Source organism: Zingiber officinale, chromosome 8B (genome assembly GCF_018446385.1).
Source record: "Zingiber officinale cultivar Zhangliang chromosome 8B, Zo_v1.1, whole genome shotgun sequence".
NCBI classification, from domain to species: Eukaryota; Viridiplantae; Streptophyta; class Magnoliopsida; order Zingiberales; family Zingiberaceae; genus Zingiber; species Zingiber officinale.
This window is the reverse complement of record NC_056001.1, coordinates 32274125-32300685: the sequence shown is the minus strand read 5'-3', so window position 1 is coordinate 32300685 and position 26561 is coordinate 32274125. Positions and strand designations below refer to the sequence as shown.

Sequence of the window (26561 nt, the reverse complement as noted above, 5' to 3'; positions counted from 1 at the left end):
AATATTTGATTCATTTATATAAATGGTAAAAGAGGACTTTGTCCTTCTACATCACCAGTGCGAAGACAATCGAAAAGGAGATAAATTATAATCATCGAGGGACGTGACACGTGAGCAGGATTTTATTCCCCATGAGTGATTAGTGAGAGTTATGGTCCGATGTAATTCGGATTCAAATTGGATTCGATGGTTGACCCGATAAGTTTTCGGATCAGCGACTGATTTACGGATTTATTCCGAACCGCCGCTCCGCTCAGCGGTTCGCCCCTTCCCTTGCTCCCTATTCCCTCCCTCCTCTCGAACTCTCTCACCGGCCGCCGCACACACTCGCGTTCACGGTCGCTGTGAGAGCCTGCGCCGCCCGTAGCTGCGAGGTCCGGCTACAGCCGAGACCAGTTCTCCCTCTCTCGTTTGCTTGAAGAAAGGAAGAAGGGAGATGAAGAGATGAAAATATGGCTCGATATACTTAAACCTAATTCACCCTCTAGACCGAAGCGAACTCCTCTGCTCCGTCCGCCACCTCCGAGTCCCTGCATTCTTGGCCGTTCTGACGACTGCTGAACTGGAAGCACCCTGTTGAGGAAGCGTCCGGTGTCTAGGGTTCGTGGAGCTGGAGCATTCTGACGCGCCGACCACGAGACAGCGGCCTACTCAAGCCTACGCTTTACTGTTTTGCAGTAAGCTCGTTCGGTCATGTCGACACTAGAAATTGAAGCGCGGGAGTAAGTCCTTTGTTTTAGGCTTCTCTTTATTGACAACAACTGCCTCATCCTCCTTTATCTTCTATGTAGGTAGAGTTGTTTTCTTCACCATTTGGGTTGGGATTTGTTGTACGTTTTGTGCTGGTATAGTTTCTGAAGGGGCAACCATAAATTTAGAGTCATGGAAACTTATGTTATCAGGGAACTTAAAATGTGGAGGAAACCTAAAATTTGTGACCTGAGTTGTCATCGAGGAAACAACTTGTCCATTTGTTGGACGTTGATCCTCTCGCCACTTGTGTAATTGTATCCTGATAGACCATCACAACTGAAGCTAGTCCTACTGCAATGGCAAGCACCATTTCGCTGGAGGTCTAGGATAGTGATTTAGTTTGATGGAGATGGAGGACTTTATTTGCATTGTTGGGGATATAACACATTGTTAGAATTGTTAAAAAAATGTCATTAAGCAAGCTTGGCTGACGCCCTATGCACTGGGTCAATGATTTAGAAATCTTACCCTTGTCTATTCAATCAGAAGAATAGAGAACCTGAGTGAGGTGTGATTCAATTTATGCAGTGTATTTTTTCAGTTGAACTGGATGGAAACTTGTGTACCTGATAGTGTAGAGTCACCCCTTGTGTTTCAAAATGCTGATCAAGTGAGGATTTTGAGGTGATCAACAGATGAAAGTTGTGTCAATGGATAGTCAAATCATTTGTTAGGTTTCTTTTTTATTTAAGTTATTTTGAAGATTACAGCAAAGTGTATTCTAGTCACTGTCGTCTAGACATTATAAAACCTTTGAAGGGGAAATATCTCACTGTGGTGCTTTGATTGCATCTTCATTTTCATGTAGTAAGTAAAATGATACTCCAACGGATCAATTTATTTTCTTTTACTCTAAACTTTTTCAGGAATAAGAGATTTTTTAAACTGATAACATTGCAGCTACTATGCAGAGCCCCATTACAATTTTTTTCTTTATAATAAATAAAAACTCCGCCCATGATGACTGGTCATGGCAGGTCCCAAGTCCGGATAAAGGAGGAGGGTTGCGTTAGGTTGTTATTCAGCGTCAAAATTATGACAAATACTCAATGAATGGATCCATTAAACTATTGTGCTAAGGCTAGGTTGTTCTCCGGAAGGAATGCGCTGCAGGCTCTGACTATAACGTCTGTGCAAGGACCGTTGCATCTCTAGAACTCGGGTGTAGTGCTAAATATGCAAGAGTTCGCGTTATAGGGTCCGACTGTAACGTCTTAGCGAGGACCGCTACATCTCCATGAGAATTTTGGTGTAGTGTTAAATAGGCAAGAGTTTTCACACCATAGGTTGGATAAGAACAAATATGATAAATAAACTAATAATCTAAGATTTGGAACATGGAACATAGGACTCTCACTGGTAAATCAATGAAGGTAGTAGATATGATGATTAGGAGAAGAATTAGTATTTTGTGTGTACAAGAGACAAAATGGAGAGGCGAGAAGACAAAGATGATAGAGAATTCAGGTTTTAAGGTATGGTACACGAGAAAGAGTAAAGCAAGAAATGGAGTGAGTATTATTGTAGATAGTTTGTTAAAGGATGAAGTTGTAGGAGTAGTTAGAAAAGGGGATAGAATTATAGCCCTTAAGATAATAGTGGCGAAAGAAAGTATGAATATAATTAGCGTATATGCACCACAGGTAGGATTAGATGAAACTACCAAATTAAAGTTTTGGAAGAACTTAGATGAAATATTACAAAATATTCCATCAAATGAAATGATTTTAATAGGAGGTGATCTAAATGAGTATGTCGGAGTGAAAAATGAGGAATATAAGAGAGTACATGGGAGTTATGAGTTTGGAACGAGGAATGAGGAAGGGAAAAATATATTAGATTTTACGATAGCATATGACCTTATATTAGCTAATACATTTTTTTAAGAAAAGAGAAGAACACTTAGTCACATTCAAAAGTGAGAATAATAAATCGCAAATTGACTTTCTTATGGTTAGGAAGAAGAATAGAAAGATTTGTAAAGATTGCAAAGTCATCCCTGAAGAAAGTTTAACTACCCAACATAAGGTAGTAGTGTTGGATATATGCCTCAAACATAGTATCAATAGAAAGAAAATATATACGATTCCTAAAATTAATTGATAGAAGTTAAAGGATGGGAAACAACATATATTTAAGGAGAAGGTAGAAGTACAAGCATTAGGTGAAACATACGATGACTCTAATACAACATGGGATAAGATGGTATCAAAGTTGAAAATAGTAGCTAAGAGTGTACTCGGTGAGTCAAAGGACATGCACCACTAAGTAAAGAATCTTGGTGGTGGAATGAGAAAGTACCAGAGAAAGTAAAGGAAAAACGAATAGCTTATAAATATATTTGTAAGAACGAGGAAAACTTAAAAAAATATACAATAACCAAGAAATAAGCTAAGAAAGTAGTGAGTGAAACAAAAAATGAAACTTTTGAATGATTATATCAAAAATTGGATATAAAAGAGGGGGAAAGAGACATTTATAGAATAACTAAAGTGAGAGAAAGGAAAACAAGAGATTTTAGCCAAATAAAATGTATTAAAGATGAATGTAATAGGGTATTAGTAAACGATGGAGAAATAAAAGAGCAGTGGAAGAGGTATTTTCATCAACTTTTTAATGAAAGTTTAGGTGACCAACTTAACTTAGGTAATTTAAGTAGGTCAAATGAGCATAGAAATTTTAATTTTTATCGTAGAATTCAAACTTTAGAAGTAAAACAAACTTTGAATGAGATGCATAATGGAAAAGTCGTTGGACCAGACGATATTCCGATAGAGGTATGGAAGTGCTTAGGGAAATAAGGTATTGAATGATTTACAAAATCATTTAATATGATATTGAAAACGAAAAAAATGTCTGATCAATAGAGGATAAATACTCTAGTTCCCTTATATAAGAACAAGAGAGATGTACAAAATTGTGCAAACTATAGGGGTATTAAAAGTCATACTATGAAACTTTGGGGAAAAGTAATAGAAAAAAGATTAAGGAAGGAGACCACAGTGACAGAAAATTAATTTCGGTTTATGCCTGGAAGGTCGACAATAGAAGCTATACATCTTCTTAGACAATTAATTGAAAAATATCGGGAGCAAAAACAAGATCTACACATGATATTCATTGACTTAGAAAAAGCTTATGATAGAGTCCCAAGAGAAATTATATGGAGAATTTTAGAAAAGAGAGGTGTTAGCGTAACATATATTGAACTAATTAAGGATATGTATGAGGATGTAACGACTGGAGTAAAGACTTCAGGCGAAGTAACTGAAGCATTTCCAATAAAGATAGGGTTACATCAAGGATCAGCTCTCTATCTTTTTACACTAATTATGGGCAAACTCATTGCGCACATTCAAGACACAGTACTGTGGTGCATGTTGTTTGCATATGATATTATTTTGGTAGATAAAACACGTGAAGGAGTAAATGCTAAACTAGAATTTTGGAGGGAAACACTAGAAGGGAAAGATTTTAAACTTAGCAGATTAAAGATAGAATATATGAAATTTAAGTTTAACAATATTAGAAGTAATGAAACAATTGTTAAGATAAGAGAGGACGAGTTGCTCGGAATCGAGAGATTTAAATATTTAGGATCATTTTTGCAAAACGATGGAGGGATTGAGAGAGATGTCTTACATAGAATACAAGCAGGATGGGTGAAATGGAGGGGAGCGTCGAGTGTTTTATGTGACCGTAAAGTACCTCTTAAACTTAAAGGTAAGTTCTATAAAACCGCAGTTAGACCTGCTATGTTATATGGAGCTGAATATTGGGCTATGACTCGAGCACATGAGCAGAAGATGAAAGTTGCAGAGATGAGGATGTTAAGGTGGATGTGTGGACATACGAGGATGGACAAAATAAGAAATGAGAGCATTAGAGAGAAAGTCGGAGTTGCATCTATTGAGGAAAAACTCCGAGAGACACGTTTGAGATGGTACGGACATGTATTAGACGACCAATAAATGTTTCAGTTAGGCGATGTGAAACTATGATAAACATTCATATCAAACGAGGAAGAGGAAGACAAAAAAAAACTTGATTAGAAACAATAAAATATGATAAAATTTATTTAAATATAGATGATGATATAATAGGAGATAGAGCTCAATAGCGCAAAAGGATTTATACAACCGATCCCACCTTGTGGGAAAAGACTTGGTTGTTGTTGTGTTGTTAATAAATTTTGTAAAAAAATTTTCTTTCTTTTTATGGTCTCATCATTTTCACCAAACAAACTTTTATGTTATTGATATATTATATTTTCCCTTGCTGACTTACTAGAGTCACTACTTAGATAATCTTATTTTCATTGCTTTGTATTGCAGTGTAATCAAAATTGTTCTTCAGTTCTGCAAAGAAAATTCATTACATGAAACCTTCCAGACGTTGCAGAGGGAGTGCCAAGTCTCATTAAACACTGTGGACAGTCTTGAAACATTTATCGCTGACATCAATAGTGGAAGATGGGATGCAATATTGCCTCAGGTTGCACAACTTAAACTTCCTAGAAAGAAACTGGAGGACCTCTATGAACAGGTTGGTAGCTTCAGATTTTGGTATCTTTTTGACTAATCGAACATTACTCCATTTTCATTTTTTATATGTGACATTTTCCACCCGTTGTCTTAATTTTAAGTCTTTCTTTATTGCATACATCATTGTTGTTTATTGGGAGGAGAGTAGCTTGAAATTGTCGTAGATAATATATTATTTAATGTTCTAAGTGTAAGTGAGTGTCTATTCTATTTGTTCAATTTCTATTTTTTGAATTTGCAACTTTTTATGGGATTATTACCTATAGAACAGATCATTCATTTCTCACTTGAACATTATAATGCAAATTTTGTTCCATAAGCACTTGGATAAAATTGTCCCTTACTGATTTTCTTTATCTAAATGTAATGGTTTTTGTTAATTTAGTGAAGCCTGAGACCTATCTTACTGCCTTTTTTAAAGAATACTCAACATGCTTTTGTTGGATTTGCCAAAAATAACAATTTGTGAGATTTTGATTCCAGTTGTTGCCTGACAGATTGTTCTTGAAATGATTGAGCTTCGTGAGTTGGACACTGCACGAGCTATTCTTAGACAAACACAAGTTATGGGAGTAATGAAGCAAGAACAACCTGAGAGATATTTACGTCTTGAACATCTCTTAGTTCGAACATACTTTGATCCCAATGAGGTTTGTATTATTGGTTATTTTGATATGCAATTAATTTCAGCAATGTCTTTGTTAATCCTAGTTTAATCCCGTTATTATTACAAAATCATTGTCATATTTTTGTACTGGATTTTCTTTGTTTTGTTGACCATCCCGTTGACTATCCTGTCTTACCACTTCCACTATCTGTGTTTATTGGCTCCAATTTTTCAAGTTCAGTTATGCCACATTATAACTCTCCCGAAACAACATACTAGGGTAACCAAAACAGTGAGTCATCTGATCAATGTACAGAAATTTCAGAAAGACAGTGCAGCTCTCTTTTTCCAAGAAGGCTAAATGGTTTAATGTGATTCTTAAAGCTACAAGGACCAATATAGATAATTTTTAGTTGAAAAATGTAGGTTCTATAACTTCCCATTAAAAATTCGTGCTATGTTCTAAGCTTCATCTTGACCTAGATTCTGTTGTATCCTCCTCAGCATGGAACATGTATCCTGTGTGCATTTTGTTTACTGTAGTTTGATCCTTCAATGTGATCATTCTTTGTTTGATATGGGTTGCTTTTGCCACTTATCAGGCATATCAAGAGTCTACCAAGGAGAAGCGCCGTTCACAAATCGCTCAAGGTTCCATTTTAACATTCAAGATTATGAATGCTCCTTCTCAATTTTTTATACTGGAATCTCTTTGTCAGATCTTGTTTGGTTTATTATGTCCATTGAGCATCAAGAATATATTGTTGTTTATATTGCATGTTTTTATAACTATTATAGACTTGATGAAACTAAAAGTGTAATATTTGAAAACTAAAAAGATCTGTATGCTATTAGTTCTAGCAAGTAGTAGATTGTAAGTGGCTATAAAACATTGATATTTTGAATTTCTTCTAGTGTTTCACTTGTTCCTATCTCAGAAATATATGAATTATACATAGTTTTACTGGAACTGTTAGATGACCTATAGTGAAAGTTGGGACATTGAATTGAATTTTTGCCACAATTTTTGAACAATCTTCATGCACAAAATGTTTATTCTTTTTATAATATTGTAAATAATCCTTTGTTTTATGCAAACAATTATAGATTTTAATATTGATTGCTCAAACACAGTGAGTAGGATTGTTCTATGCAGCAACATAGTTCTTGACTATATTTGAAAGGGAATTGTGAAAAACACAGTGTCCTTAGGCACATTGTCAATAATTATATTGTGATGTCCTTTCTTATATTTCCATGTGCATATGATCAACTGACATGAAAATATGATATCTTCTCTATAATATATTTTTTTGTGCAGCATACTTCTAATGACACAAAAGAAGACATGTTGAGTTTTAGCTAAGTTTCTTGGAATTTTTTCAGTGCTATTATGATTGTTGGTTTGTGTCTTATTAATTGGTTGATAAAAAACAGTGCTTACCATCTATGTTGTTCCAGCTAAACACATCATATAATTTCTTGCAGTATATTCATCATTTTTTTTCTTCTGGAACTTTTCAGCTCTTGCTGCCGAAGTGTCTGTTGTACCACCTTCTCGATTGATGGCATTGATTGGCCAATCTTTGAAGTGGCAGCAACATCAAGGTCAAAATTTTAAGTTAAATTAATCTCAACCATCTTGGCTTTTATTGGTTTGAATCTCCTTCAATCAGAAGCCTGGTTTTCTTTTTGTATTTCCCAGGGTTGTTGCCCCCAGGCACTCAATTTGACTTGTTCCGGGGTACAACTGCAATGAAGCAAGATGAAGATGATATGTATCCAACAACCCTTGCACACCCAATAAAGGTATATGTTGATTGGTAGTATACTAGTATTTAGAAAATCTGTCAAGTGCTTCATAGTGTTTAATTTACTTATCATTTTTACTCAAAAGAATGCCTTTTGTTCTGGTCCTTTGACAAGCCATAGTTATGCAACCTAATGATCTTGTTACTGAAGTTTTAGCTATATAAATTTGGAAATATGCTAGTATGCCACAATTTCTCATATAAACTGTATAATACTGACAAAAATATAATACTATTGTAGAATGTCTATATAATGTCAAATCTAACAAACTGTAGAATATCCATCTTCCTCTCCTTTCTTGTTTATAGTGTTTCATCTCGTTTATAGTGTTTCATTTCGTTTATAGCGTTTCATCTCCTTTCCGTGATCAGCAGTGAGTCATGGGAACAAAATGTTCTATCTCGGCTAGTACTAGCCAAGATAGAACCCATCTTCATCACTACCAGCGAAGTTGTGTTGGCAGGGGTGGCCCAACACAATATTAATGTCAATCAGCTGTCAGAACAATATGTTTTGGTCCTGCCGTTCAATATCGGATCAACACTTGAAATCATTTTTGATCATTGTAGAAGCTTCTGGTTTGGTCATATCAGAATAAGAGATTATATGATAATGATAAATATCACCATATAACATTCTTATTTATATTGCTTTCCTCAGATTGCTTCAAACCTTACAAAGTCTAGCATATGCAAGAATTTGTTCAACATATCATACTTCTAGTTACATGTGCTTTGGTGGTTTCTTCCAAATCTCCACTTTATGTAGACTTTCTCTCAGCAACTCTAGATGATGAACATATATATATTTTTTTTAAGTGAAGAAATTCATCTCTTTTTAATGAATTCCAATGTACTATTTGGCCCTTTGCAGTTTGGAAAGAAAAGTCACCCTGAGTGCGCTCGATTTTCACCAGATGGTCAGTACCTGGTTTCATGCTCAGTTGATGGATTTGTAGAGGTAGGATATTGTATTAATTTTTCCATTCATGGTGCTTTGCGAGCGACAAGTTAATAGCATCACTCATTTCTCCAATTATATGCAGGTTTGGGATTATATAAGCGGGAAGCTTAAGAAGGATCTGCAGTATCAGGCTGATGTGAGTTAGTAACCCGAACATTCAATTTTCACTGCTATAAGAAATTTGTATTCATTTTAGATATTTCAAGTAGTAACGTCAGGTTCCTGCCAGCTTTGAAACTTCAAATTTATTTTTTAGTTGGTCTAGGTGACAAAAATACTAAATGTATATTTCAAGAGTTTTCTACAAAGAGTAGCCTTAACTTTGTATTATGTGGATTAACATGTCTTATCCACATTTGAAAGTTTCACTCGGTGCTGGTTGGCACAGGTGAACATGTTTTACCCGCCAATTGACATGCATAATAGACCAACACTCATGGGCACTTTTGCACAATATATGAAACCTCCTATTCTTCTCCCTTCTCCTTTGAACACCAATGTTCCCCTCTTTCAAACCTTCGCTATCATGCAAGCACTGTGGCATCGTATTGCAATCTCATGGACGTTGGCTCCTCCTTTGTGCTGAAATTCTAACTAGCATATGTTTTCTTTCCTTCTTTCTTTTGTACTGACTCTTTCGCCTCCTTCCATCTAGCTCCTCTACGTTGAAACTGCATCAAAATGCAGTTGGTGCAGATAAATCTTCATCTCCTACTCTTCTTCCTCTGATGCTAACGTTGACACCTATGTTCTTTCTCCTCTCCTTGCCCCTTCTCCTTTGGCACACTTCAAACACCGATACAATACCGACTGATATTGTTTTGAGCCAACCGTGGTCTGAAACCCTGGCTCGACTCGATCTTTGATCTTATCTATGTTTTATCTGATTTCAAAAGAGATACTGCTTTGTGATGCAATATTAATTTGACAAATAAGATTGAGTGGGTAAAAGGCGTTGTAGAAGATTACTAGTTGGTACCTGGAATATTAGATTAAAATGTACGAATAATAAAACAGGTTAGAAACATGATAGTGTGACAACTGTCACTTTATTGTGTCTGATTTCAATGAGTCAATACTTATAAAACGTACCTCTTTCATCAAAATAATTTTTATACATCAGTCAAGTTAACTTTATCAATAGAAGAAAGCAAAGTAAATTTTGACAATTGGCAATTAGGTCTATCAACATGTTTATAGGTGGTGTGAGGACTGTGGAGAGCTAGAGACTTGTCAAAAATAGTAGGCAATAAAAATATAAAATGACCTTGTTTTAAGTATATCCTTGTTCAGAGTCAACATTGAGAACATATCTTTACAATTAACTATAAGTTGTTGCAAGGTTTAGAATCTTGACTCGTACTTAGGTTTTGGTCCCGGATCGGAGCGATACAGTTTCTATACCATATCGTGTCGTGTCGGCGAAGGGGAGCCTTGGCGCAACGGTAAAGTTGTTGCCATGTGACCAAAAGGTCACGAGTTCGAATTCTAGAAACAACCTCTTGCAAAAAAAAAAAAAAAAAAAGCAGGGTAAGGCTGCGTACAATGGATCATTCCCCGGACCCGCATGGCGGAAGCTTCGTGCACCAGGCTGCCCTTATCGTGTCGTGCCGGTATGATTTCAATATTTTTTAAATATAAAATATATAAACTAAAAATAAAAATTAATCTAAATATTTAACAATAAAAATATATATTTAAAATATATATTAAATCAATAGGATAGTTTTATTAGGATTTATTTAAGGTTATATAAGTTATCCCAACTATAGTTAGAAGTTGATTGAAATTATTAACGTAAGTTTTTTAATTAAAAGCTAAGTTGATTGTTCCGCCTTCTCCCACTTCTTTGTGCCATGTTTCGCGTCGCTAGTGAACGCAAGGCCCGCGCTTGACATTTATAATGCATCATATGTATGAACTTTCAAGTCTTAATATAGAATATCAGTTAGAAAATTTTAAACACTATTATTCCAATGTTACAAAGCATTAATAAATTAATCATATAGTAGACATATGAACAGTATAATATGACTCCAAATATTTTATCTTTATATATCAAGGAATGACTTCAATAAGGTAATGATAACTATCTATCTAATGACAATAGTTAGAGTGAATTCTTCTACCCATGCTTTAAGAAGAAATCTTATATACTTAAAAAGTTTTCCTGATGCTATGACACAAAAGGTATTTTCTACACCAACTGTCAATCATTAAAATGCCTAATCGAATGGAAATATAGTATAACTAGTCAAAGTTGTTGGAAGATAGATGAACTGTAAAGAGACATAGGATCAAATTGTATGTTCATTAAACCCTAGCCTAATACAGATATGGATTGCTTTGTTCAGTTTGGATCCTATGACCATAAGATTCTATGATCCGGATCACAATCTTAACTACCATGGTTGGATGAGTCTCACAGATGAAGATAATTGTGCCTACCATGACATAGTTAAAATTAAAGTGTTTTGGCATCAAATTATAAAAAGGATAGTATGGCTCAATATATCGCAGTTTTAGTTTTTATAATTTCAGAAGAAAAATGAGAACATTGCAACTTATGCAAACAAGCTATCCATGAATTGGTGATGGCCTAAAAGCAATTGCCACTTTGGCAAGAAGAATTTGATTGGGTGCTTGTACTTGTATGAAATGCAATTGTTTTCCAGACCATGATGGATCAACTTATATAGATAACCGAACTATTTGTAAAGATTGATTGGGACCATTGGGTCACTTTCATTTTCTTTGAATGCTTATTCATTGATTTAGTTATCAATTTCATATCATTGGTGGATGCCGACAAATGCTGACATTGCCTTCTGTTCATGTATTGAATTGGTATTTTGTAGCAATTTCCTTCATCCATAACATGAACATAAAGTTGATCCAATTTTTGTTGTCTTGTGACTCCTGTGTTACTTAATCCTTGCAGGATGCTTTTATGATGCACGATGATGCAGTGCTTTGTGTTGATTTTAGTAGAGATTCTGAAATGCTAGCATCTGGGTCACAAGATGGAAAAATTAAGGTACAATAGTCCATCTATATTTTATATATTTGTTAAAGTAAAGCCTTCTTATTGTTTATTAATCTAAACATGCCTGGTTACTTAGTAGTTAGTAGTTGTATAGCTGCTATTTGTCTTAGATTAACTTTCTTCCTTTTTTAAAGTTTATTTAGTACCTCAATCTTCATAATACAAATTTAAATGGTGTATTAACAGACTGCCTATTGGAGAGTGCTCCTTTATGTTTGGGTTTTTATGGTTTTTTATGTTCATTCTTGGTTGCAGTTTCTATTTCTACTTTATTCTTAATTGTATCTGATAAATTTGATGATTTGATGTTACAGGTTTGGCGTATTAGAACAGGTCAATGCTTGAGGCGCCTTGAACGAGCACATTCTCAAGGTGTAACCAGTCTTGTGTTTTCTCGTGATAGTAGCCAGCTATTGAGTGCATCCTTTGACGGTACAGCAAGGTTTTCTTCTCTCACAACCAATTTTCAACCTATCATGTACCCATAATTTCTCTTAACATCCTACCATATCATTTTATTGCAACTGAGCATTTGCTTAGAGATTTTCTGAGTGATTTTTTATCTTTATCAGTGTACAGTTGCTACTTAACTAATTAAATTTGAGCTAGAAAATAAAGTAATTGAATAAGTTCTTATTTCAACTACTACTTGAATATAGCTTTTTAAGAGATGAAGAATTTATGAGTTTCTCTACATTGATAATTTTGGAAGCTTGAACTTGTTTTGCAATTAGTTGCTTTAGCCATAGATGAGATTGGTCATGTATTGAGAAAAAGATTAATTTGTGGCTATAGTATATTTAGACATTGTGAAATTTATTCTGAGCTTCTAAGTTCTAAACCTACAGCTGATGTATCATTCAACAATGAACAATTCCGATGTTATATTCGGCTGAGTTTGTAGGACATGTTGACTGAGTTAAATTTTGATATAAAGCTAAACTATGAATAAGGTTCAAGTTAGTATTGAACCAAGCTTTGAGGTAATGGTGAACCTCAATAAGTTCTGATTTCAGTATGTAATTGTGTCATGATTGTGAAAGTTCTGGCTTGTGCTGATGTGCAGTACTTGACTTATGCTGGCTTCTCAAGGCCTTTCCTACCTCTTCCCTCATGTCTACATTTGTTAGCCGCTCCCAAATGCTTTATTTGAGCTCCCCTGCTGGCTTCCTAAAGCCTCTCATACCTCTTCTCTTATCTCTACTTGTTGATTTCTCCTAAATGCTTTATTTGAGCTACCCTACATTGTAACTGCTGGACAAAAAGAAAAGAAAAGAAAAGAAAAGAGATGGGGGAGGAGGGGGCATGGTGGCATAATCAGCTAGAGGGACAATAAAGTGAAGCTAGAGAGTCCAATGTAGTATTGACTATTGAGGTTAGGCCCTAATTTGTCCCTGGATATGTGCCACCTTGTGCTCAGATTGTCTACCTTTGCCTTCCTCAGCGTGAAGTGTGGAGGTTGTAGTAGTGCCACCTGAGAGAAGAGGGAAGTCAAGGGTTCCCCTTTAATTTTATGTTAGCAAATAAAAAAAATAAAAGGATCCAAATAGACTTGGAATCCATTAATTCCATATAATTGACACCATTTAAATGTAACAAAAAAAAGATTATTAGAATATTTCCAAATAGACTTTGAATCCATTAACTCCATATAATTGACACCATAAAAATGTAAAAAAAAAAATTATCAGAATATTTTCAAAAAGATCTTACTATTTATTTAATAGTGCTAGGAGGTATTCAGTTTGATTGTCTACATGATATATGTTCCGATACTGTTGGAGGTCCACTATTCTCATTTAAATTAAAATTAGCGATTTATTTAAGCAATATTTGTTTTGTTATGGACTGTGGCATTAGTTCCTTCTAGAACATATATGCCATTATATATAACTTTTTGTCTAACTTGCCATGAAATATTGTCGCTCTTATCTTTATGATATGAGAAGGGGAGCCTTGGTGCAATGGTAATGTGACCTAGAGGTCATGGTTCGAATCATGAAAACCCTTTCCCAGAACCCCGCATTGGAGCTTCGTGAATGAGGATGCCCTTTATGTTTTTGATGTGAAGATTCCCCCCTTTGAACATAGATCTTTATTTCATTCCAATTTTTGAATTTGTCTTTTTTGGTCGTAGAATCCATGGTATGAAATCTGGCAAGTTGTTGAAGGAGTTCAGAGGTCACACTTCTTATGTGAACGATGCAATTTTCTCAAATGATGGCAGTCGTGTTATTACTGCCTCTAGTGACTGTACTGTGAAGGTACAAACATTAACTTTGACTGTTGGATTAATCCTTATTTACTAAAATAAAAATATACAACAACTATGCCCAACCATTTGGGATCAGTGAATTATTGCTATAGCAGCAAACAATAACAGCAATTACTCCTGAGATTTCATGGTATTGTTGGTTAGGTGTGGGACATGAAGAGCACAGATTGTTTACAAACCTTTAAGCCACCACCTCCACTAAGGGTATTTTGGATCTTTTAATTTATCTTCAATTTTAATATTTTTTTTAATGCCCTCAATTTGTTTGTAACGTAACAGTTATTTGGTTTTTCAGGGGGGTGATGCTTCTGTAAACTCTGTTCATTTGTCCCCCAAAAACAATGAGCATATAGTAGTTTGCAACAAGACTTCCTCAGTATACATAATGACTCTTCAGGGACAGGTGCTAATGCTCAGTATTTGAAATTAGTAAATTCAGTTACTTTAGTGCATATTTAATGAGCACACTAGATTAATGATGCTCTTGCAGGTTGTAAAAAGTTTCTCTTCTGGAAAGAGAGAAGGAGGGGATTTTGTTGCAGCGTGTGTTTCCCCAAAAGGGGAATGGATCTACTGTGTCGGTGAAGACATGTATGAGTGTTCAGTCTTTTTCTATTTATCATTTGCTGTTTACTTATTTACCGTTTCAATTATCTAATTTTAGATCTTTTTTTGTTCCTTTATGCAACTAATTTTAGATCTTGTTTCATTCTCTTATGCAACTTAGCTAAACGAAGAAATGTACCTAGTGGATTCTGTATTTGGTCTTAACACTGAGCCTACACATAACATATCAGCTAGTACATAGTCATATGCATCTAGGACTTCTCTCTCTAGGACACTACACTTTCATTACTTGGTTTGCCTAAAATAAGAGCTAGATAATGGATTAGAGAATGCATGCAATTCAAGTAGTCAACTCTTACAATGGTATATTCTACCAAATTAAAAATTTCCTTTGTTAGTGTTAAGATTAATGTGCAACCAATTCACTGTATTCAATATGTCGGACTCATTCAGCTTTTCCCTGTAGATATTTTGGTTTTTGATATTCCATTGTTTCAATATTGTGCAGGAATATGTATTGTTTCAGCCATCAGTCTGGTAAACTGGAACACCTAATGAAGGTTCACATTATCAATCTATTTTATTCAGTTACTATGATCTTCTTTTGTGTAGATCTTTATTTTCATTGTTGCTTTAGAGATTTATTTGCAAGTCTAAAGTTTAAATGCTAGACAAATTTAGAGATTTATTTGCAAGTCTAAAGTTTAAATGCCAAGAAGGGGAGCCTTGGCGCAATGGTAAAGTTGTTGCCATATGACTAAAAGGTCACGGGTTCGAATCCTGAAAACAGCCTCTTGCAAAAAGCAGGATAAGGCTGTGTACAATAGATCCTTCTTCGGGACCCCGCATTGCGGGAGCTTCGTGTACCGGGCTGCCCCTTCTAAAGTTTAAATGCCAGACAGCTTTTGCTGCACAATTTTCAAAGTTTGTGAAAGTAGTAGTATCCTATTTATTGGTATTTTTCTCTCTAAGTGGAAACTTCGAGAAACCAGGTGGGACAGCTTTGTATGTATGGCGATAATTAGTAATTTGCTCGAGCCCTTGGGATAGGAAAGGTTTTCAATTATGAAGATAATTACCATACAAGTTTGACTAAACTAATTACCCAACTATTTGATCAAATTGAGGCTTAGCATATGATCTGTCTGACTTGCTGCGCCTGATCCTCCATTTCTTCATATTGGTGCACTCTAGAACCTGATCTTCCATTTCTACATATCACTTGACTTCTCTAAAGTGATCATCCCTGATCTCCATCATGCTTGAGTATGCCTATTTTCACATATTCATCTGAAGTATTTTCTGCAACTTTAGCTTTGAAATTTTTTATTCTCTCATTTTCTTCCCATTATTATGGGAGATCATTTATATTAAATATAGCTAGTAGTGGAGGTACTGATTAGTTGTTATACTGGCAGCTATTCATTGTTGTGAAAAAGGACATGGCATCGGTTTGTAATAATCATATAAATCTTTTTTAGGTTGATAATCAGATTATTAAAATTGGTTGTCCTCATGGATAATTTGAAAATGCTTTACAGAATTGGAATAGTTGGAATATTTATATGTCAAAATGTCTGAAAAAAATTAGATGCTAACCAACCGACTTAGATCAGACAGAGTAGAAAAAAAGATCAAGATAGAGTAGAGGAGGGAAATGGTGGAAATATAAACTTTAAAAAAATGTGGAACCGCCACATCAGCGGCCCCCCTAGAGCCGGTCCCACGAATATGGAGGGAGGTAAATGCAGGTACACAGGTGGAAAGTGCATGGCGGAGACGTTAACCCCAGGCAGTGACACCCCGAGGATCGACCTCTGGCCTTTCGGCCACGGAACCATGCACTCCCCATCTGTGCTATGCCCTGGGGATGTGGAAATATAAACTTTAAGATGATAAAAAGTGTTGTCTAATGGCCATTTGACTGAGAGAACTCATTTTACAACCCACTGTAGATTACACCCAGGAGGGAGAGGAACCAATTGTCAAGTGTCATTCGAATGCAAAGTATCCATCTCGTTCACCATAACTCTATCCCGAATCTAAAAATGCCTAGGAATATATTGTAAAGATTAAAAAACATTTGAGTGACAAGCTATAAAAGATATAAAATGTGAAAGCCGATGAGAGATGGAGCATTTTTATTTACCTTTGCAAAAAACAATGAGAATGTCCAAATCAGTGGGAGAATCTGGCACAATTGTTAGTGATTGGAGAGTGAGTCTTTGAGAAAGCACTGAAGTACCTTCATGTTGTGGACATCGACTATACACTTGTTTAGGAGGTGAAACCATATAATATATGTGGCATCTCAGGCGGTGAAATCACGTAAGGTGGAGGCAGGTCCACAACTGAGTGGGTAAGAATGGCAGTGTAGGAACAAGAAAACTTCCTTGATTGACTCAAATAAGAATGGAGGAGTTCAATAGTATGGAGTATTTACTAAGGGCACGTCAGCACTGAATCACTTTTATTAATAATCATAAAAGAAGCACTTGAGAGACTCATCACAGCAAGGGGATATAAGATTATTAAGATGTACAAAACAAGTAAACCTAAAGACCCATGAAGGAAGAACATAGATAAGTGTCCTAGGGAAGAGGACAATTAATGAAGCCTAACAAGGAAGAATGGAGAATGACATATAATTAGTAAGATAGTGTGAGGTATGAGTATTACCCACCCAAGAATGAAAGCGGCACATGTATATGTAAGAGTAGAGTTCGAATGGGTTTGAAACACGCCAATTTTTCTTGTCGGCATACAATTTTGCTGAGGTGTGAAGACATGAAGATTGATGTAGAATGCCATAGAAAGATAGTAATCATTGGAATAAATGAGAGAGAATTATTTCTTGACATTAGCACTATGTAGAATTTTGATAGAGATTATACAATAGGAAATATAAAAAAATTGCAGAACTATCTTTCATTAGAAAATACTATATTATTCTAGAATGGCCATTGATGAAAATTATAAAGCATTTTAATCAAAAGGAGAGTTGACACTATTTGGGTCATACACATCTAAATGAACTAAAGAAAAAGGTTCTGGACCACATTTATGGACACTCATTGGGAAAGGGGACTTCATATGTTGGCCTGATGATTCACGCTCTATGAACTATATGCTTCAAGTGTTGAAGGAAGGATGACTAAGACAATTGCTCAACTAGAGATGAGAGAATTTAGCCAAAAGAACAGATAATAGTGAAGGCACATCCAGCTAGTTAAGTGCAGAAGTAATGCCAATCACCTCGTCTAAATAGAAACAGAAGTAGTATTAAATATAACAACTAATAAATAATAACTTCAATGGAATGGAGAGTTAGCAATATAGAGGGCAGAAGATAAATAACACGAGGTTTATAAATAAGCGAGACCCATCATCTATCGTGGCATTGGCAGGATGTGTGGGGGCATGAGAGTAGATACAAAAGATGCACTAGCAGAAATATGCTCAAAAGACCCTTGAGTCGAGGACCCAAGAGACAATCTGAAGTTATGTGATTTGTGATATAGATGCAGTAGAGGTTTCCTCCTTGGTTTAATGAGGTAGCTGACTGAGATGATGCATTGGTAAGTCGCCTGGAGCTGAAGAAGTTGAAACTACTATCTTGTCGGAATTGTAACAGTAGAATTTGACCAAGTAGATTTAGGAGTATCAAATTGTGTGACGTGAGAAATGTAGGATGGATGATTGAGGGGGAGTTCATGAAGAGAGACACGTATCACAAACATGCCTAAACATATCACAGCGAGTGCACTTAATTGATTCTATTATACATATGGGAGGGAGAAGGGAATCAACTTAGATTTAGATATTACACAGGTACATATGAACCCACAACAATTACTTTACCTTTGACTACAATATATATATCAGCCATAGCACAACCAATAGCACATATTAAATGACAAGTTTTATCCATCATTATGGTCTAAAATTTATTCTGTGGAAAGATGATGTGGATGCTAAGTCTGCAACACCCTTTTTAGTGCTATTGTTAACCACTAAACTGTACTGTTCTTCATACCAAAATCCTTCACTAATTCCATAAATATTTTTTGGAAGAACTGATTGTTATGTTAGTTAGCATTGCATTATGAAGAATGGACTTCTACTCAAATTTACAGTCTTTTTTGCTATTGTTGTATTTATGTATTTCCCCCTGCATAAACAATTTCTTAGAACTTTTATAACTTGCTTTCGTTTATGCTCTCACAGGTACATGACAAAGATGTCATCGGCGTAACTCATCACCCTCACAGAAATTTAGTTGTCACGTATGGTGAAGATGGTACAATGAAGATATGGAAACCTTGATCCTCATATTTACATGTCAATTAAACCTCTAATTGTAGCTTATTTATTTTGGGCAATCAATCACTGTAGCATTTCTTAAGCCCACACTTGTATCGTGCATCTGAAGTTCAGAAATCTGTTTTATTGTCAAAATTCACTGGCTGTTTCATCTCCATTGCTGCAGAAAGCAAATAGGCAAGCTTCTTCATCTCCGGGTACAAGCTATAAGCCTATACCCATGTTTTTTTGCATCTATCAAATACCAAGCTCAGCGTTCTTTGATGTTGGCATAGACAGGCTGATCATATTTGATTATTACAAGGGATTGAATTGTTAGAACTTTCTTTGTTGTTGATTCATCAGATGGTACACCTGGAATTTGACATGTGATTAGTTATCATATTCCTATTTAATTGTTTGGTTGTATCAAACTGTCTATTATTATTTTAAAATTATAACAGATTACAGAAAACATTACTGGCTATGCAAGCCTAATTTTGACATCAATTGGGAACGAGACGAGAGATTTGAATTCAGTCGGATTGTAGTTTTCTGAACTAGGTTTAGTTTGGCCGAAATGGGTGAGGAGGGAAAGTAAGTGGTTTAACTTGTTGGTATTCTTAGCTGTTTGATTGAGGTCTGATTAAGTAAGGTGTTGGGATTTGGCTAGTGGTTCGAGTTGTGGATGATCGTGAAGGGAAAAGGTTGGTGATAAGCTGAAGTGAGGCTAGAGCAAGTCCGAGTTGGAGACAAAACGATGAGTTGTAATTCTCTTCGCTTACAGGAATCTGGCCCACTATAAATAGGATACTCGGCCCTCTACTTCACATCCTTTTCTCGCATGGCCCTCTCAAACCTATTAGCTTTTGAATCCTTGTCTTTTGAGCCAAACCTAGTCGAATTCTGTAGCTGGAAGAGTTTTGGGGATCAGTGTAGACACATCTATGTACCCTTCGCCACAATCAACCTAACCTCCTGATCATGGAAGGCCTCTGAGACTGAAGCCATATCTCAATCAGTTCTTACACACTTTCTATAAATTTAAAGCTTAAGATTACCCAAAAAAAAAAAAGTGTATACCTCATCAAAAAGATGCCCTATTAATTTTTCGTTCTGATAAATTCGTAGTTATACAAAAATCAAATGACTGTCTTCTTGGTCCTTAGAATGATAACTGGTGGAATCCAGAGGTTTGAGCTGGGCAATGGTAGTCTTGAGTATATTTATGAAAAACGACGCGCGTGATTGCGATATGAGTTTTGCCTGCCACTGCACCATAATCTAATCATGATGGATATGGCAGACATTTCGGCGACTGCAGAGCTGAAGATGTGAAAACGAAGATCGAAGTTACGATGTCCTTTCCGCTTGCTTGGTGAAATCGACTCCTTTCACTAATGGGCAAATGTGCGAATAGCTAATGAAAAATAATAAATAACACAGTACACTCTTAACGAAGATTATCATGATATTTTTGTGGAACCATGTTTGCTAAAGTTGCCCGTGAGCTTATTACTTATATAAAGACAACTCCAATTAATACATTTTGTCCAAAAACCTCTAGGCAACTGTTTGAGCGGATACTATTGTTGAGCAACTAACAACTATATTACTTAAATCTTTATTCTACTCGGAGAGAATTTTAGACACTTGCTACTCTTAACAGAAATACTTTATTCATCAAATCCCTGTGTTTAGCTGACTTTTCAGCTGATTCGATCAATCCTCTCCTCTACTTAAAGTTGAAATGAGCTATCCCGTCAAAGGCGTTCAACCTATTCCTCAAACTAAGAGGCTACCTCGTGACATGCTTTGCTGTGCTCAGGGCCGACCTTGACTTTTGGGGGCCCTTGGGCAAAAAGAGAAAAGGGACCTCTATAAAAAAAATTATTAACTTACAATTTGAATATAGTATAATAGAAAAATTTAGAAATCAATATATTTCATTTAAAATATGGTAAACTCCATACAAAATATATTTCTCAATATTCTTCAAAAAGTATAACACCATATAAAATATATTTCCTAAGTTTCTCCAAAAAATGTAATACCTACAAATACAGAAAAAAAATATGAAATAATCGTTGAAAAAATTTATAGCTTCTAGCATTTTAAGAATAAAATTATCAATAAAGTCTTCAAAATTAAGTTTAAAATTGTCAAGTCATTTACATTCAAATCATTATTATCATTTTCTCTCAATTCTTTCTGTTCATTTGTTATATGATTATAATCATCATTTTCTCTCAATTCTTTCCGCTCATTGATTGCATGATCATTTAATTCTCGTTGATTACTCGATTACTACTCATTTGTTACATGATCATTTAGTTATTCTTAACTTTTTCTTGTAATTCATCAACTGAATCTTTAATTGAAGAGCTAGCTTTAAAAAACTTACGAAGAACACCTTTGTCAGTTTTAATAATATGTTCTACTCTTTTTTTTTTTGTTCTGACTCCAAGATTGATATTTTTTTGGAAATATGTTTGTACTATAAATTTTAAGTGTAAAAATAAAATATACAAAACTAGCAACAAAACTAACAATGAAACAAACACCAGTAGTGAAAATAATAGTCAAAGAACAATAAAGTCGGATTTGTGCTGGAAGCAATCGATATAATCTATTCTTTAACAATTAAATTAGGATAATTTATTTAAACTCTTTCAAATCTATAAGAAAAATTATAAAATATTGACTCCAATACAATATTAAAAATCAATATTGAATATTAACAACAAATATATATATATATATATATATATATATATATATATATATATATATATATATATATATATATATATATATATATAAAAGTAGATAACTTAAGTTTTAAGTTTATATATTGATGAATATTATATTGATGAAACTAAAATTTTAATTGGGAAATAAATTTTTCTAATTTAATTAGAAGAGATTCAAAGGAGAAAAAGGGAGAAAATTAGTGTTCAAGATTCATACTTTACTCTTTAAGGTCTTATGACTTATGTAAATAAATTAATGAAGAAAGAGTTGTACAAGAAATAAAATCTTGGAAAGAAAAAAAATGATTGTTTACCTTTCTTCATTTTTTTTCTTTTCTTTTTTAAATTCTTCTAAATTAAGATATATATATACAATCCCAATAAAATATATTTTTTAATTTTTTATTAAAATAATTTAATTATATATAATATATATATGTCAAATTTGAAACCCCTAAAAATCGGAGACCCTTGGCTGTCGCCCCAGATAACATGCCTTAGGACCGGCCCGGCCCCGGCTGTGCCAACTCTATCATAAATGTCATGTAATTTGAACCAATAATAATAAACTACAAAAGAAAATATCAAAATATTTATTTTTTAAAAAACAATTTATTAGTTGTAAAAATAATAAAAATGATATAAAAATTATTAATATTTTTTGATACATTTTTATATATATAGAATAAATTTGTAATACAATTTATGCACATTTAGAATTGATTTTCAGACGGCCCTACTAGATCCATTTATATATTTGAGTCGCGTCCGTGTTTTTTTATCATGCCTAAAATTGCGCTCTAATAAATAATACATCAAATGAATTTAATGCGCAATTGCTATGGATAAAGGTCGCTTGAGTTTCAAATTGACAATTCTAAATGATATATCATCTAAAGAAAGAGCAACCTTGTGCTTAGGGGCCACTTCAGCTCAATCCTTCACAAAGAATCACTTTCCGATACTTCAAAAAGCTTAAACGTTAGAGAGAGACGCATGAACCAAACTTTATGAGATGAGACATTAATAGTTTGCCTAGAGGGTACCAGAGAAGCAATCGCACAGCACAATCTTCTTGGCGGAGACGAACGTTAACCATGAAAGGATATGCAGACCCAGTGGTAACGACGCTAGAAGAATTTAATCAATAAGGAAATGAAGTGTCGCTACCATAAGCACATTTCCTTATGGTGGTTTGGAATAGGAGCTATTCCAGGACCCTGAACTGAGCAAATAGACCATCCAAGTAGACGAGGATAAAATATGTCCGAGGAAAAACAATTATAAAGCAGATATCACCATCACAGCATCAAATCTATCGTTAAGTCTTACATGCTTTCGACATGTTCAGATTAGGTGGGTTTAGGGAAGAAGAGTGAATCATGCTGCAGGAGCATCAACCATCTCTTGTTCAATTGGGGTCGGCACCACAGGATAGTACTTGTAATGAAGCTCGCCGACATCATCACCAGACATCTTCTTCCATCCGTCAGGGCCAACGTAATAAACTGAAAAACGTAGCAGCATATTAACAAAAATATATCTAGGAAGTTGAGATCCAAATATAGAATTAATTGCGACGTGCATTCAACAGCTGTAGCAGTAGTTGCTATTAGTAGCATAAGATACAAAAACAAAGCTAGTTATTTTCAATTTTCATACAGATAAACACATCAAATAAAGATCTCGCTTCATTTCATCAAGTAAAGAAGAGAAGAATTTACTTGAAAACATCCCCCAATTTTCTATCCCTTCTCCAATCTGTGCCATTCATTTCCATCCTCCCAACTAAACCACAATATATAATGATCTATCTAATCCCCATGTTGGCAATGTGGCAATTATAAAGGTGATAAATACATACGTTGAAAAGTAAAAGCAGCAAATGAAAATGCTGAAATAATTTAAACTAAAGTAGAATAACACAAACCAATTAGTAATCACTTAATAGAATCAACAGGAAATCAAGGAAACAAAATAAACAAAGAAGGAATACCGCTAGCTACTCCACCACTAGCTCCATCGCGGAAAGTTGCATGATAAATGGCTCGGCGTGCCAGTTCTGCGGCTTCCTCGACTGTCATGTCAAATCGATATCTGAATGACAAAAAGAACAAAGTTACTCAAATATTAAACTATAACGAGAAAAGATCCACCCCAAATCAATGGCAAAACGAATGCATACCCATTATCAAGAACACCGTAAGCATATGGACTTCCTGACCCAACTGAGAAGCGTGTTCCCTTGAGCCTTCCACCTTCACTGTCAACATAGTACAACCCAGGCCCCTAAATTCACGAGAATTCGTCATAGAACTTCACTAAAATCAGGTGAAAAGGAAAAATATATTATCATATATGTGCACCTTTTCATCCCATCCAGCAATCATGGTTCCTACTGAAAGTCCCATTCCTCGATAAGAGTAAAGTATATTAGATAACAGCTTTGAGGCTCCTGTGACTGAGATTCTTCTCTTGTTTGCCAGCTCATGAAGGCGACACTGCACAGGAAAAAAAATAGAAATTTTATGAATTTTCACTGAAAAAAATCCACATTTAGTACTCAAGGGAAATTATTTACCTAGCTAAGATATAGATTTTACTTGTATAGAATATGCACACACTACCAATAACCGTACCTTGATGCCCAAGTTCCTATGCCAGAATTGACAATCTGCAGCACCTCCAGCCATTGTACCAAGCATATATGGATTTATCTCAATGATCTTCTTGACACTCTGTGAAGCTGCAGAAAGGTAAAAAGAGGACAATAAGGTGATCAGCATAATGTTGACCACAGTTTGGTATGACAGTGCTGATTTGACTGATCACTCAGAAAGCAGTTTAATGAGACAATAAATAGCTTGTGCCATTTGAAGTTGAATGAAGTACTATAAAATACACAGCACAGCTGGTCAGACTTTATCATGTTTTCTTCCTTTCCTTTGCCTTAATGATTATCTAGACCATCCTAAATATGAATAGAAATACTCAAACATTTATAAGTAGCAGTCAGGAAGTTTATAGATACATTGAAGCATGATTTTAATGAAGATGAAAGTGGAGCTTCAAATACATGAGAGCAAATTGAATTAGGTAACAGCAAGCTCTGGAGCAATGGGGTTGTCCGGATGCAGTGAAAAAAAGTAACAATATATATTTGACAGGAAATTTTCTCACAACTCTAAAAATAAGATGGGCAAGATGTGCTGAAAGGTAGTAACATGATTGACAGGAAATCTTCTTGGGTTCTACAGATAAATTAGCATATACATGGCTGACAAAATTAGAAAGTGGCCCCAGATCGAAGGCACAATGCTTATGACTCCTGCTAACAATATTATTATTGGCAACAGAAGGGTTAGCTTTCATGATGGAAAAGAGCATTCAAATTCATGAAAGATTCGATTGTTGATCTAATTGCCAAGTGAGAATGTAAGATCCATACCCAGAATGTTTAGCTTCACTTTGCATAGAATGATCAGAGAGATGGGCTAACCTAATATAGATACCATCCTTGTGAATCAAACAATAATGATGAAAGTCCAATTTTAAAATAAAAACAATTAATTACAGAAATCATACAGAAACTATAGCTGCAGTTTCAATTTCATACATGAACTATTGTTTCCTTAAATCTGGCACACGGATTTACAAAAACAATTCAAGCAACTACATCTATCAATTTCACTTGATGGAATGTTGGCATGATTGATGAAAAAACTGCTTCATCAACAAAATTTAACACACATACTTTTAATTATATTTCCATCATTAAAAAATATTTGTGAATTTATGTTTTCATGTATTTTTTTATCTCTCATCTCTTCCTCTCTCTCTCTTCTCACAATCCAACACTCTACTTCCTCTACTCTTGAGCAAACACTCACATGACAACAAACCTAACATCCATCAATTTCACTTGATGGGATGTTGACATGATCACAAAAACAATGTCACATTAACAAAGTTTAATCAAAGACTCGTATCATGCCAAACCTGCTCCCTCTTTGGTTTTCCTAGCACCCTTTTCTTCTCTCACACTGCCCGCTTCCTATCACTTCCTCCCTGTTCACTCTTCCTCCCACCTTTTCATTCGCTTGCCTGAGTAGTGCTAGTTTGGTGAATGCATGGTGTAACTTTGAGAACTTATTGTGTTCATCAGCACTAGATACTTTAATAACACCACTCGTGTTCATATCAAATTGCTAGATTGATATCCTGTTATTTACCTCTACTATGATGCACCACATAGTGTTGCATTCTCGACATCCCTTTGCTCTTGCCTCCGTAGCTTCCCAAGGCAAGTCTTAGATGTATTGGGATGCACCACTAGACACAGCCTAACTTATTTTCCTGCTTGAATCCAAATATTTGAATCACAATCTATCTATGGTTCAGTTTAAAATTTCTGTTACATTCTTCTTATATGTACAGTTATTTTACATTTTGGGTCCAGTTGCTTAGTTGTGGACGATTCCAGATAGTATAGTGACAGTTTGCAATTATTCATTTATTTTTAATATAATTACTACACACTTTCTGATGATACGATATGACATGTGCTTTTGAATGTGATTGTTGCGCCATTACTAGAGGCTTGTCCATGAGAAAGGGTCCACTTGGGATAGTATATTTTTTACATTGTTGAAGCTAAAATGTATGTGTTTTGATAGAATCAAATTACAGGCGAACATCAACAATTGGCTCTCGATTATAAATCAATCAAATGGATGCATCAAAAAAAAAAAATCAAAAAGTAAAGAGGAATTAGCTTTTAAGACAACTATGCTAGAGGCTACGCTAGGATGTAACACCATAACATAATTAAAGCTGAAGATTTTGAATGAGCTAAATGCTTACAGATGTATCCTCCCATGCTGGCTCTCGAATCAGCAGCAACAATAACGCCCTCCTTAAAGATGAAAGCGAGCGTAGT

General features: G+C 35.0%; 2 protein-coding genes across 2 annotated transcripts in view; one reads left to right on the top strand and one right to left on the bottom strand.

Annotated features, from left to right (window-relative positions):
• The first annotated feature begins 247 nt into the window (after positions 1–247).
• Positions 248–19298, top strand: LOC122014886 (suppressor of mec-8 and unc-52 protein homolog 1). The gene is made up of 16 exons (XM_042571384.1): positions 248–722; positions 5088–5298; positions 5795–5947; positions 6507–6555; positions 7429–7512; positions 7610–7713; positions 8590–8676; positions 8762–8815; positions 11621–11716; positions 12040–12167; positions 13863–13989; positions 14145–14204; positions 14296–14403; positions 14491–14591; positions 15076–15127; positions 18795–19298. Exons 1-16 carry the CDS (start codon positions 694–696, stop codon positions 18891–18893), a joined length of 1542 nt encoding a protein of 513 aa, XP_042427318.1. The 5' UTR covers positions 248–693; the 3' UTR covers positions 18894–19298.
• A 3588-nt stretch (positions 19299–22886) lies between these two features.
• LOC122013647 (proteasome subunit beta type-5-like) overlaps positions 22887–26561 on the bottom strand; it is a 5275-nt gene continuing 1600 nt past the window's right edge. Inside the window, exons 2-7 of the mRNA XM_042569894.1 lie at positions 26486–26560; positions 24262–24368; positions 23989–24123; positions 23808–23911; positions 23619–23719; positions 22887–23130 (exon numbers count right to left, since the gene is read on the bottom strand). Coding sequence (XP_042425828.1) covers positions 23003–23130; positions 23619–23719; positions 23808–23911; positions 23989–24123; positions 24262–24368; positions 26486–26560 — 650 coding nt within the window. The 3' untranslated portion in view covers positions 22887–23002. The remainder of the gene's footprint in view (positions 23131–23618; positions 23720–23807; positions 23912–23988; positions 24124–24261; positions 24369–26485; position 26561) is intronic.

What these genes read in the sequence shown, in the direction of transcription:
- LOC122014886 (XM_042571384.1), top strand. Translation starts at nt 694, where the DNA reads ATGTCGACACTAGAAATTGAAGCGCGGGA. An exon ending in GAAGTGGCAGCAACATCAAG is followed by an intron (nt 7,513 to 7,609) that starts GTCAAAATTTTA and finishes TGTATTTCCCAG; the next exon opens with GGTTGTTGCCCCCAGGCACT. An exon ending in CCCTTGCACACCCAATAAAG is followed by an intron (nt 7,714 to 8,589) that starts GTATATGTTGAT and finishes GGCCCTTTGCAG; the next exon opens with TTTGGAAAGAAAAGTCACCC.